The following is a 13,570-nucleotide window of genomic DNA, read 5'->3' as shown; positions in this document are numbered from 1 at the left end:
GTCCATTTTCAAATATAATCAGATAAATATAATCAGATATCAGACAATGATTTGATTGTCTGAGCACGGAATGTGATGTGATGATGTAGCCTATGATAAAACAAAAAGCGCCCCTCACTTCACACGAGTGTGATCTTCTTTAATGAACAGGCTACAAATGTCACATTTTATAGCCTATCAACGATTTAGGTGTGATTGTTCAAGATGTAGGCAATTTCCCCCGTGTAATTAATTATACACCTCTAATGGCAATTAAGGCCAAAGAGCTATAGGCCTACTTCTTATATAGCCTACTTATAGCCTACTTCCTAATCTTATATAGCCTACTTGACCATCTTTATTATGTTCAATGTATGGCTGTATACGGTCATAGTTTGGGATTATAGTGACATCTAATGGCGAAACTGTAGGCTACTGCAGAGCCACTACTGTAACCGGCACCAATGATCATACCATGGTAGCCTACTGTAGGCCTACTTGTAAATGTTTTGAGTATCTGTTAATGTTAATGTTTGAATGTTAATTTAATTTATTGATAGTAACAAGTGAAGAGAGACAGGAAAGAGGGTAAGTCCACACCCACAACACCAGAGGGAGTGCAACAAACCATGTTCAACCCAGATTCGGATTCAGATTAATTGGGTCGTCCACTCACAGTTAACAGTCTTTGTATTGAGTTTGTGCTTGGAATGTACTGTAATTCTGCAAACTGTTAATACATATTTCAATCAATCAATCAAACAACATACAAATTATATGTTTTGAACATGTATTTTAATATCAAATAAAGCCCACTGACAAAATCAATAGAACATGTTTACCAGCTCTGGTCCAGAGAACTAAACAAATATTCATATTTTATATTCTGCATCTTGCTCTAATTTGATCAAATACAAACCCGTCATGAAACAGAAGCCAGATATTATTCCCTTGATGAATCCCAAATATCCCCTACAGCTCAGACACATAAACAAATCATGTCAACTTGAAGTGTACATCTTTACACAGAAAGTGAAAAGTATTGTTAAGTCTTGTGTTGTGGTGGTGATGATCAAGGCCTAATTCAATGGCTGCAGTGCCATACTTAATAAATGTAAATTTTGTAATATATATGTAATATAAATAGTATAAAATAGTATAAAAGCATAATATAGTCTTGTCAAACTGCATGGCTAGTCTTAATTACTGTAAATGCAAATGGTAAATAAACATTTACATATTACTGATCAGTATACCGGTATATTATTAAAATTATGATTAATTTGATGAGATAAGTCTGTTTTTGAATTAAATTAAGCTTTAAATAGAACATTATGTATTGTTTATGAATGACTTGCGGTGCCCTTTTACCCCTGTAAGGCCGTTACATATCCAGGACTGCAAACGGAAATACCTCAGGTTTCAACCTTATACCTAGGAATAAATATCCTTTCATCTATTGATAGAATTGCCGAATTGCTAATTACAACACCTTACGCAATTGCATCTGCAATGATCTAGAAAGACGGATCAATCAAAAAATGTCATTAAGCAGTTGAATATCCATTATAAACATATTACCAAGGTTCCCAGTGTACAGTTAGAGAACATCATGTCCCCTGTCCTCTGCTTAGTAATTAACAGACTAGCTGATTATTAACATCAATCTACCCTGAATTTTCCCTTTGTTTGGTAAACAAGTTGACTTTGTAGAGAGCAGCTCCAAGAGGCTCGTCTGGTCTGTACGCAAGTCCTACGTCAGTATTCAGGACCGTTAAGGGCACACTAAACACTGGGCCAAAAACAAACTTGGCATTTTTGATTCCCAGTGGACGTTACATCAGCAAGGAATTATTTGCAGACTATCAAATAGAGTAAACGCTATTATTTTGCCTAATGCTTGGCAGTAAACCTTTTGTGAAATACCAAAAGTCACACAAATCTAAACAAATGTTTGTAGCCTACGTAAAACAAACATTTTGACTCGTTATGCACATGTATACAAAAGTAGGCTACCATGTAGCATCTGACATTGTATTCCTGTAAATCCATTGTCATCATTCATGTCATTCTTGAAAACCTTTTCCACCCCAATTGTATTTTATTGTGTAGCCTATATATTTTTTCTTCAGGCCTAATTTTTTTTTGAAGAGTTTTAGAAAGCACAAAGTCTTGAAGATTCAAATGATAAACATCTCTCAGAGTCATACGCAAAGGTCGAGAGTTGAGTCCAAATAAAACTACCATATTCTACCATACAGATTCGACAAAAGGTCATAGGCAACATTTGGAAATGTTTAATGTTTAATGTTTAACTTAATTAAACAGATTTAACATTTTGGAAGTCAATGGACATGCAAGCTAATCGGGCTGAACCTTTGCCCAAATATGGACATCACAGTATGCCTAATTTCATATACTATGAAAACCTGAATATTTATTGCGACAGTAGGTCGCATGTACTATGAACACCTGCATATCCGTGTGTTAGTCATGCCATATATGGTCACGCCTCGCAACATCACACCTCCATATAGGTCACGCCTCGTGACATCACGCCTCGTGACACGTCATGCCACCATATATGGCCATCTCCATATTTGAAGATCATGACACTGACCTGTGACCTCATCTAACCCTGGATAACCATACATGGAGAAGACTGGATCATCATCTAGATCTACATGGAGCAACTCTACATCTGACCTCAATCCTCAAACCCTTAGATCTCCATATATGGAGCTGACCTGTTCTGACATTCCATAGCCAAATTTCCACCCCAAACCACCCCAAATCTCGGCCACTCGCTCATTTACACTCGGTCACTCCAGCATGGTGGTGTTACGGTGAAATTGCCAAATTGGTGACCTGCCGAAATATGTGACCATCTTGTGGACTACACATAACTTTAAATATGTGGCCTAAATACTCTGCTAATAAACAAACCACAATGATTTACGTTCGGACACTAACATTATGTGATGTCTTGATTGTACATATTTCAGCAGGTCACCAATTTCACCGTAACACCACCATGCTGGAGTGAGCGAGTGTGAGTGAGCGGTGGCCGATCCTTGTTCTGACATGTTGATCTGACCTCATCAAACCCTGACACTCAAGACACGCTCCATATACTGTATGGCCAGTACAGAATTCATTCCATATGTTGATCTGACCCCCCATGCCAAAGCACCAGCGCTCGCCCAGCAGTCTGCCGTCTGCCGTCACCCAGGGGGATGCGTGCATGCGACCTTGCCCTCAGGGCGTCTGGTGTCATATACTAATGTCTGGTGGGTCCGTATATGGTAGAGTGGCCGATAGAGTGTGTGTGTGTGTGTGTGTGTGTGTGTGTGTGTGTGTGTGTGTGTGCGTGTGTGTGTGTGTGTGTGTGTGTGTGTGTGTGTGTGTGTGTGCGTGTGCGTGCGTGTGAAAGGATGAATTAAATGCACAATCTATGTAAAGCGCTATATAAATGCACCATTTACCATTTAAGGCCACTGGCAGTAGGCTGCTAAATACTTCCCCTGGACAGTCAGGCTTGCAGGCTGTTGTATAATCGCAATAGTTAATAGTACATTAGACTAGAGGGTTGTGTTTACCGGCTCCTGCCTGCAGCAATGCAGGCGTGCCATTAATGACGGTAAAGCACATCCTCTCGTGTAATATTGCTTAAGGATACTGGCAAAGACCAACAGACAAACTGCCTTTATACTGCTATATCCTTGGATTCTATGACTATTCGTCTTTTTATGTTCTTGTTGTGTATATGTTTATTACTATTATTGCTGCAGCAAAGTCTGAGGAAACCAGAAAAAAACTGTACACAAGCTGTGACAATAAAGGCACCTTGAACCTTGAACATTGATATCATGACCACACGCAGTTCGGCACAATGGAGCCACGCCGTTCCCATGTGAATACTGAGAACCACGTGATTCGATTATTTTTGTGGTGTCAGCACTGTGTAGGAACAAAAACACCTGCTTCGGATGTTATGACCCCTTAATCATTTTATGGTGTGCATGCAGACACACCCAGCTCAGAGTCTAACTAGAAATGGGTGCTGTGTCAGATAATATTCACAACAAAGCATATGGTACAGACATCCTGACCAATTGAGCATAGAGTTTGTCCTGACGTGACTCGCTCATCCCCTGGTTCCCGGAAGTATTTTCTCTATGGAGAACATTGGGATTCTTAAAATCATCTCATATATCAGCGATATTGTTGGGGAGATGTCTCTCTATTGTTTACAATAGTCATATTTGATAGTCTGATACACTCCACATTTTACACAAAAATTGCTAAGTAATAGTATTATGTGAAGGATGATAGCTGCTTCCACGATCTACAGTTAATATAAAACTCCATGACACTATGTTATTGTGCAACATTTCAAGTGGATGTTTTTCTTTCTTCGTTTTTTTATTTTTTATTTTTTGCGTGGTGCTAGAGCAAGACCAGCCGAAGGCCGGTCGAACTTCTAGTCACATGAATCCAGAGATAATGTGCACCGATTTGTGCGAGTTTGAATTGTGTTTTAGAAAACGCTATAATTGATGGAAAACCTATAGTCAAACAGAAAGAGAATCTTTGGTCCAGGTGGACATAGCTAGTTTTGAGGTGGCACAGTTTCTAAATTCTGAGAGGTTATTGTTAGGGTAAACCGCCTTCAGTAAAACATCCTCTCAGTTCAGAGCTGTTTAATCTGGAATGAATTTGATCATAAGAGATTATACTTCATTTCCATAATTTAAATTCAATCTAAACAAAAAAGCTTTAGTGCAACCATATATAACAGTATCAACAGAGAGAACACAAAGGACAAAAGAATAAAAACACTGATGGGGCAACTTCATGGCATAAAACTGTTAGTCCGTCATAGTCCGAGCAGTGTTTTCACTGTGCACGCGTGTGCGTGCGCGTATGTGAACTGAGCAGTATTTTCACAGCCTTTGGAAAAAAGCTGTTGGACAGCCTGTTGGTTCTGGCCTTGATGACCTTCAGCCTTCCGGATGGAAGGGTCTCGAACAGGTGGTGTCCGGGGTGTGAGGGGTCCTTGGAGATCTTTAAGGCCCGCTTGTGGAGACGGCTTGAGTAAATGTCACTCAGGTGTGGTAATAGGGAGCCGATGATCCACTGTGCTGTGTTGACCACTCGCTGTAGGTCCTTCCTCTCCACATCGGTGCAGCTGGAGTACCAGGCTGTGCAGGCGTAGGTCAGGATACTCTCAATGGTAGAGCGATAGAAGTTGATGTTTTTGTCATTGTACAGTACGTGCAATTTGTCCTTGCATTACTCATCCTAACTTTGAGGGGCAGTGGGGTTCTGTAAATACAGCGCTGTATTATGTGAGGATTTTCAAGTGAGAGGAGATGAAGTTCGCACACCAGTTTCAAGAAACTTGGAGGGACCACACACCACTCCCACCTGGGCCCCTCGTAGAGATTATTGTTTGGGGTCGAACTGGTCACAGTTAAGATCAAGGTCAACATTACATAATCAGACATCTGTCAGAGAGACATATAGAACAAGAGATGCTGTTGTGGGCATGGTTTGCCTGACTCTTGAGACAATATATTAGATATATGATATTATACAGTATATGATGTAAAAATATATTGTTATTGTTTTTTGTTAAAACAACTTCCAATATGGGAACTTGCAAAGTACACATATAGTAATACAAAAGGCTCAGATCTAAAATACATTATTGTGCGGTTATTTACAAAATTATGATTTATGTTTTTATTGATTTTATAATTCAATGTACTGTGTAGGCTATACAGAAATTACGAATTTTGCTCGGATACACCACAGCACAGGCACACGTGCATAAAACTGGAGTGAACTGCTTCTGATTGTGCCTGTTTGTTTTGATAGTGACTGCAGTCAGTGACAGTGTGTACTGGCCCGTTAGCTCAGAGATACTGGAGGAGGTTATTGTTATTGGTCTTACATTTAGGTTCAGACTATCAAATCTGTTAATGAAGAATGAGGAAGTACAGTATGTTGATATAGAATGACCTATAACACAAGCCTTTTCACTTCCAGGTTCAAATTAATTTGACACCATTTGCTCGACCTATCCAGGCATTAAGAGGGGCTCAGCCCCGGCCTAAGCCATGCACTGGTTATTTTATGTTTATTTACAACAAAAAAATTTTACAGCATTGTTTATTTTGTTATAGCCTACACTTGGAGTGTACTGCTACAATAACTGATGACCAAAATAAAACATTGAAAGTTAAGTGAAAAACAGTAATAACCAGATAGGGAGATAACTATAGGCAGATCATTATCCACTGTCTTCATTATAGGAAATATAATGAGTGACTTTTATATAATTTTTAAATTTTGTGTGCTATATTGAAAGATAAAAGGTCCATGGGGCCACCAAAATAATATTTTAATAAACAGTGTTTACATGGATATGAATGCATAGGTCAGCTAAAAGGTAACATGGACATATGAATGCATTACAGGTCAGCTATGAGGTTGGGAAAAAAATGGATGATAATCTTGACCGAAGTACCGTATTTTTGGCTGTGTTAAATCACGGGTCAAATTTGACCACTACTAAACACCAAAAGTGTCAAAAGCTTTCTAACACAATGCAAGTAAATGAGTCCCATTACCCATAGTGACCTGCCTGGCTGGTGGTAAGTGGTAACACATAATATTTATCTAGCCTATTTGCAAAACTATGCCAGTGCTAGTGCAAACAGAACTGCTCATTGTGGAATTATAGGCTACTACCCCCCCCCCCCCCCCCACACACACACACACACACACACACACACACTCTCTCCTGCTTGAAGTAGGCTTCCAATTATCAATTTCAATTCAAAGGAGCTTGAGGCATGAGAAAACATGTTATATTGCCAAAGCAAGTGTCAAAATATAATAAAAACAGGGAAAGTGTATACAGTTGAAGGGGGTACAGCATTTTGTAAACAGAGCTATGTCACATTGCATCGTTATATAGGTTACTTTTTTTTTTGAAACAAAGAGCAGTATTTTTTTGCAGTCATTTTGGTACAATAAATAGAAGCATTTTTTTCCTCATAACTATTTTAATAATAGTATCCAGAAAAACTCAAGGACAACTTTAGTTTTTTCAACCAAGGTTCATATTTTAGGTTGTTATTAGAGAAAGTAAAAGATGCGTGTTAATTGTTTTTAATTTGCTGCTTTCTTTCGTTTTAGTGATTTTAGCTATTTTTGACAGGGGGCGGGGACATTCGAACACCATAGACACTGCTTTGGACCAGAGCTAACCTATACTGTATGCACAGACTACTGTACAAACATGTACAGGAACATAACACACACACACACACACACACACACACACACACACACACACACATGTCATGCCTGTAGTCCTACCATCAACCAGTAGAGTCAATCGTCAGTCCGTGCGTAATATTGAACCGTTTGAACCGGCCCATGCCGTCCCATCATGCCAACGTAAACAGATCGATGCATGTTGCGTATGCTAAGGTTCTGCAAATGCCTTATAAATACCAATGGGCCACAACAGAGACAGCATAAAGCTCCAGCTACCTTTCAAGGGAACATTACGGCTGGAACCAAAACGAGTCTGCTGATTTCACCGGTAGATGGCAACAGATAGTTATTTTTTGTTTTAGTTTAAAAACAATAGTAACTTTTAACAATCTACGGGGAGTTGACATTTTTTTATATATATATACATATAAGGCCTATATATTTATTTATTTTACTTTTAATACTTTATTTGCGTATAATTTATAATTTCGCAAAAATGCAATCTGCCCGTCAATGTACTATGTGCGCCACTCGTGCTACTGGAGGACTTCTGCAAAGTCGAACGGACATTTTATTGCTGCGCACCAACATGGCTGCGCTCAGGAGGGCTGCTGTTTGTCTCGGCTTTTTGAGGTAGGTTAACTGAATCAACAGAAAAGACAGTTCTTAATAGATTATAATTATTAAAACCATTTGAGTGATTTGACTGTAATTGACTCGTTCAATTAAAATATAATTTACATCGGCCGCTGTCTATGGGTTTGCCAACTTTGCAAAAGATTCGTCTTAGGCTACAACAAGGAAGTAGCTACCCGCTACCCCGTGAAGAAAAATAATCATACGCAGAAATTCCCCAGTGTTAATTCATTTATCAATTTACAGTGGCACTCAAGTTAAATGAGGATTGGATGACTTGACGTATGCTGTATACTTAACAACATTGTGTCTTGTTCTTTCTAAAGGAGTACTGCGAGTGTCCTGGCTAGTAACAGGAGGCGTACATTCCAGAGGTTGGGCAAATTGACAGATGTGGTGCGCCCTGGCGTGGCGTCATTGACCGTCGGTACTGGACTGTGTGCTGTCCCTTTCACCCAGGTGGGTTAATAATTTTAGTTATACGTTTCACTTGTTGTGTTTGCGGAGGAATCAATTGGGGAGAAAGGGGGGGGGGCACTCAACTTTTACTATGACATACATTGTTCTTGTTCTCCGTTATATAAAGAGCAGCAGCACTCATAAAGCTGAAATATAATTATAAATTTGCTGTCTCTCTCCTTCTCTGTGCAGCAAGTGGAAAACCTCTCGCATGACTCCCTCATCAGAAGAGCAGCTTCAATGGTTACAGACAGCTCATGCATTTACCTCTCCCAGACCACCCTGGCTTTTATAGATGCCCTTGCAGAGTATTCCAAGGTAAGTCTTTGATCTCAATGGTTAACATTTCTCTGAAGTTATAATCTGGCATTTTAGTGCTGTCAATTTCACTGTATTTGTCAGTGGGAAGAAAATCCAATGCTATGATGACGCCATGGGTTTATTTGTATCAACAATGTCAACTCACTAACCACTCATAAATACAGAGATAGACCCTGCTCTTAGACAACCTCGAAAGAGAGTCTTGGGACAAGAAAGTTGTGTCAATGTTATTTCTGTCACGTGCAGTGTTTCCCCTATATTAATTATTATATAATCATGACCAGCCACCACAGTAATAGGCCAAAAAAGGCAAGTAACCGACGATTTTTTGTCCGTATAGGTCCAAAGTTCACGTGTAGATGTTTTTGTTCATTTTGATCAAAGATCCTGGGAGGAGATGCATTTTATTTTTAACTGTTTTTCATATAATTCAAAATGGCGGGTGATCTAAAGGCCAGAGGTCAAAAGTTGTTCGGCATGAGGAGACACAAATGTGTATCAAAGTGTCATTGCCAATGGTCAAACGGTTCATGAGATATGCAATGTTTGCATTTTCAATTGAGTGCTATAGCGCCACCTTTTGGCCAATGGTTATGGGCTTCGCATAGTCACCGTTTGGCATGGCCCTCTACCAGATTCCCGCGTTTCGTGAAAACCGACTACACGGTTCAGACAGAACTGCTATTTTTGGCGGGAGAAGGAGAAGAAAAAAAACCAATAAGTGACTAAAGTGACTTCTTGGTCCCTTAAAAATCTGGTGTGCATGCATGAAAGCTCCCCCACACTATCAGCTTCTGGCTAGGGGAAACACTGCAAGTGACACATTGCACAATACTTTATCACGAAAGCATACGGACCTACATAGATAGATTGAAGATGTATCTATCTAGGTCAGATTTCTTATCAAGAAGCATACATTCCTGTTGATTTTAATTAGGGAGAAAACCCAGACTGAATCCGGATCCAGATCTTCAAGAGCTGTATTTAATTTTTATTTTTGTTCACAGGCTGTGCACACTCTCGTTGCCCTCCAGAGACGGTATTTGGCCTCATTGGGAAAACTGACCCCTGCAGAAGAGGATTCCATATGGCAAGTGATCATTGGCCAGCGTACAGGGGTATGTATGCGTTTGTCTCACAAACCAGAAATGATATCATGATTGTAAGAAATGTGAACTTATACTCACATTTCATGCTTACACCTATCCTTTACTGTCAGTTTTTTATACCGTTAGTGTATGCATGTAATGTCTCAAACATGTATGCATGTATTGTCTTAAACATGTATGCATGAACTATCTCAAACATGTCTTAAACATGAAGCAGGTCTTGAAACAATCCCCTGTAGAAATTTAATCTCTACTTCCCTGGCCTGACAGGCTGATGACAGACTCGATGTATGCAAGCGCTTTGAGTCAACCTGGATGAACGCTGTCAGCCTGTGTGAAATGGCATCTGAGGCAGCCTATACTTCAGGTATGTAAATGAAGATTATGTCATTGAAGAACTGAACTGCAACTTAACATCTCTCAGGAATGATTGTCAAGAGTTTAACCACTTAAATCCTATATACTTGGTAAACTAATGCTGATTATTGAGTTGACCTGGGTCCCCCAGGGCTGCTTTATCCCTCTACTCCAAATCTTGCGCGTGAGCTTGAAGATGTGTTATTTTCTGCAAATGTTCCTCCCAGAAGAGGGATGCTAGGGTTCAAGTGGTTAACTTGATATTCTCAGCCTCAAGAAACAGTAAGGATCACAGCCGGCAGCAATGTCTCTAAGAAAGACATTGACTTGTCAGTATGGTCATAAACAAAGTCTTAGAAGCATACTTGCAATATTTGTTGTTTGCAAGTAATGTCATCGCCTCAATTCTTAGAAGATGCCACTTCCATTTAAAACGCTGTCAGTCTCACTCTTCAGATCGTGTATGGCCAAGTAGTAGCTTTGAGAAAGAGCCTCAGATCATGGTGGACACCAGTTCCCGTGGTTTAGAACAAAACAGAGATGATGGACAGATGCACCTGCTTGACATCACCTAATGCCTTTTTGACTCGCAGATCTATCAATTCTCACCCCGTTCTCCAAGCAATGTGTCTAAGCGTGTGTTTGTTTTTCTGTTCTCACAGGTGCTGAACAGGCATCCATCACTGTAAGGATGAATGTTCAGATGGCCCAGTCCCAGGTGGAGGAGGCACGGAAAATATCGAAGGATGCAGAAAAGAAGTTAGCGGAGATAAAGGCTGAAGAGATCCAACGGATGGCAGAATATGCTTCCTTCTTGGACAAGAATGGCGAGGAGCATGAGATACATGAGGCTTATTTACGAGAGGACTAAGAGGAGAAACCCACAGGAAAAGGGTTTGGAAATATAAACATGCAAGATTTTCCTTTGCACGTATTTGAATTCTGTTGTAGCAGAGGGAAAAAAATATTCACTGTTTTGTTTTCAGTGGTGTTGAGTTCTATTTTTGTCTTTGACCTTGGTGATTTCTCCATCTCAGTAGCACATGTTAGGTGGTTATGAAGTATTGAGGGAAATATTGGATATTTCATTTTGTTAATTTTTTGTACTTGCATCTCTGCATAAAATAATCTGCAAATGGTGAATTAGTAATTTGCAAACAAACTTGTTTGTAAATCCCATTTTCCGTTATTCGATTATTTAACAAACTATTTATTTTGTAAACCTTTGTCTGGAATGATTCACTGTGTTAAGGTGATGGTTGGCCAGCATACACAGTTTATTTTGTGTATGTTGGATTATGTTCCATTGTAATAAAGAACATTTTTCATATAACTTAAAACGTATCTTGTTGAGTACATTTTAAAGTGTATTGTCTTTGGTAACCTAATTTTGTCACAATTATACAAATGTTTGATAATCTGTAAAATAGTAGGAAAGGCAAATTATATGGATGAGGTATTAGGCAGAAGACCTGTCTAGGAAGTGTCTTTGCCAACCTTAAAATAACTCTCTGTGGTTCTCATGGAAAATGCTCAAATAATTAATATAGATATTAATTATGTATTATATTTCTTCTACTACCTCCAGACACATGCCCTAGCATGTATTTCTTTGTATCAGTACTTGTTGCCTAGATTATAGTCATGTAATCTTACCCAGATGTATGGTGCTTTCACAAATTCTAAGTTTGTTATTTCAGACAACCGTCTGGGCACCTAGGCTGCTGAGCCAGCCTGAAGGCGTGCCACGGGTTCGACTCCTGATCCCGACGGCCTTTGCCGCGTGTCTTCCCCCCCCCCCCCCATCTCGCTCCCCATTTCCTCAATAAAAAGGCAGAAAAAGCCAAAAAATATCTTTAAAAAAACACTAAAAACGAAAACACTTAAGATTGTATTGATAATACATAGCTGTATAAATAATTATAATTATCATACATGTATTGTTATAGGCCTACATGTAATTACATTATTGATTATATTAGATATATAGTTTACATACACGGGTGTGCTTTAGATAGGACTGTGATTTGGACACATCCTATAGGATTTATGTCTACCTGCTATGCTACTGTAGTTACTTTATAGTACTTGTTTTCTTAGCACTATTTATTTGACCCTGTCATAAGTTGAGTTCATGCTACTTACTGACCATTTTAGGTCAGTCTGGACAGTGTCTGCTTAAATGCCTACATTTCTAGAAATTCTATAGTGTTCAAGTTTATACCCTATAATATACACAGAAGGTGTATCTAAATGGCAGTATATCCAGTAGCAGAGGTCAAGTGTGGTGTTCCACAGGGAAGCTGCCTAGGACCTTTGCTCTTCTCAATATTAACGACCTATCTTTGGTTACAAAATGTGCCACAACAGTTTATGATTTGACATTATATTACGCTGCACAATGTACTAAACTAAAAACTATTAAATTACTCAACAGCTAAAAACAAACTGTATGACGCGCAATAAAACAATCATAAAATGATTCATATCCAAACGAGCTCATGAGTTTAAAATGTTTATATAGTTCAGTGCACCAAATATTACAATACAATAAATAAATAAATATATATTATGCAATAAATATGTGCAAAGAATCTAACATATAACAATCAAACAGTGAGCAAACAAAACGTGAATGAATCAAACTATCAAATAAAGTGGAGGGCGTATGATGTTGAAAGACCCGAAACGCCCTAAGATTCCAGGAACATCACTGAGGATGTGTCCAGACTAGGCATCAGTAGATGTATGTACACATGTGCGGTCAACAAAATGTATCCTCCCAGCTCACCCTGCCTCCAAGTTCAAACAGCTGAGCTGGTACAGACACCTGTACTTGTCAACTACCGGTGGCCACCCACAGAGACGCTCCCACCAATAATGGAGCGTCAATGCGGTGCCCACACCCATCACCAAGTAAAATTACTATAACTAAGCACTCTTTAGTGGCTCCTACATTATGTAATAGACTTGCCCTCTTAACATCTAAATGTACGGTGCTGGGTACAAGGCACAGGTTATCTACATTGACCAAGGCTTAATTTAAACTTGTGTAATTCGGCAGTTCAACAAGTTAAAAGTACTAAACTCCTTGGAGTGATGCTAGACTGCACTCTGTCTTGGTCAAACCACATTCATTATATTGTTTTGAAAATGGGAAGAGCAATTGGTATTTCCAGGAAATGTGTTTATTATGTTGCCCGTCCCCTTTTATGTCAGATAGTTCAAAGTCTAGTCATCTTGACTATTGCTCTATGTCTATGGTGTGGTCATCTGCTGTGCCAGTGGCGACCTCAGGAGGCTCCAGGTTGTCCAGAACAGGGTCACTAAGGTCTAATGTAATGTGAGCCACATGCATGCCAGCCTCTCCTGGCTTACAGTGGAGAATCTTTTAATACACTTGTACTGTTCAAGTC

At 39.3% G+C, this 13,570-nt stretch overlaps 1 protein-coding gene across 1 annotated transcript; it reads left to right on the top strand.

Moving 5' to 3' along the window:
- Positions 1-7,768: 7,768 nt before the first annotated feature.
- diabloa (diablo, IAP-binding mitochondrial protein a) lies at positions 7,769-11,488 on the top strand (the record flags this gene model as incomplete). Its single annotated transcript, XM_080771513.1, has 6 exons — positions 7,769-7,905; positions 8,235-8,367; positions 8,560-8,685; positions 9,696-9,806; positions 10,068-10,164; positions 10,817-11,488. The coding sequence occupies 6 exons, from the start codon at positions 7,769-7,771 to the stop codon at positions 11,023-11,025; spliced, it is 813 nt and encodes a 270-aa protein (XP_080627639.1). The 3' UTR covers positions 11,026-11,488.
- Between the last annotated feature and the right edge of the window lie 2,082 nt (positions 11,489-13,570).

Source organism: Protomyctophum bolini (genome assembly GCF_963924005.1).
Source record: "Protomyctophum bolini genome assembly, chromosome: 9".
In the NCBI taxonomy this organism is placed as follows: Eukaryota; Metazoa; Chordata; class Actinopteri; order Myctophiformes; family Myctophidae; genus Protomyctophum; species Protomyctophum bolini.
Note: the sequence above shows the minus strand (reverse complement) of the source record. Positions and strands in the feature narration are given on the sequence as shown.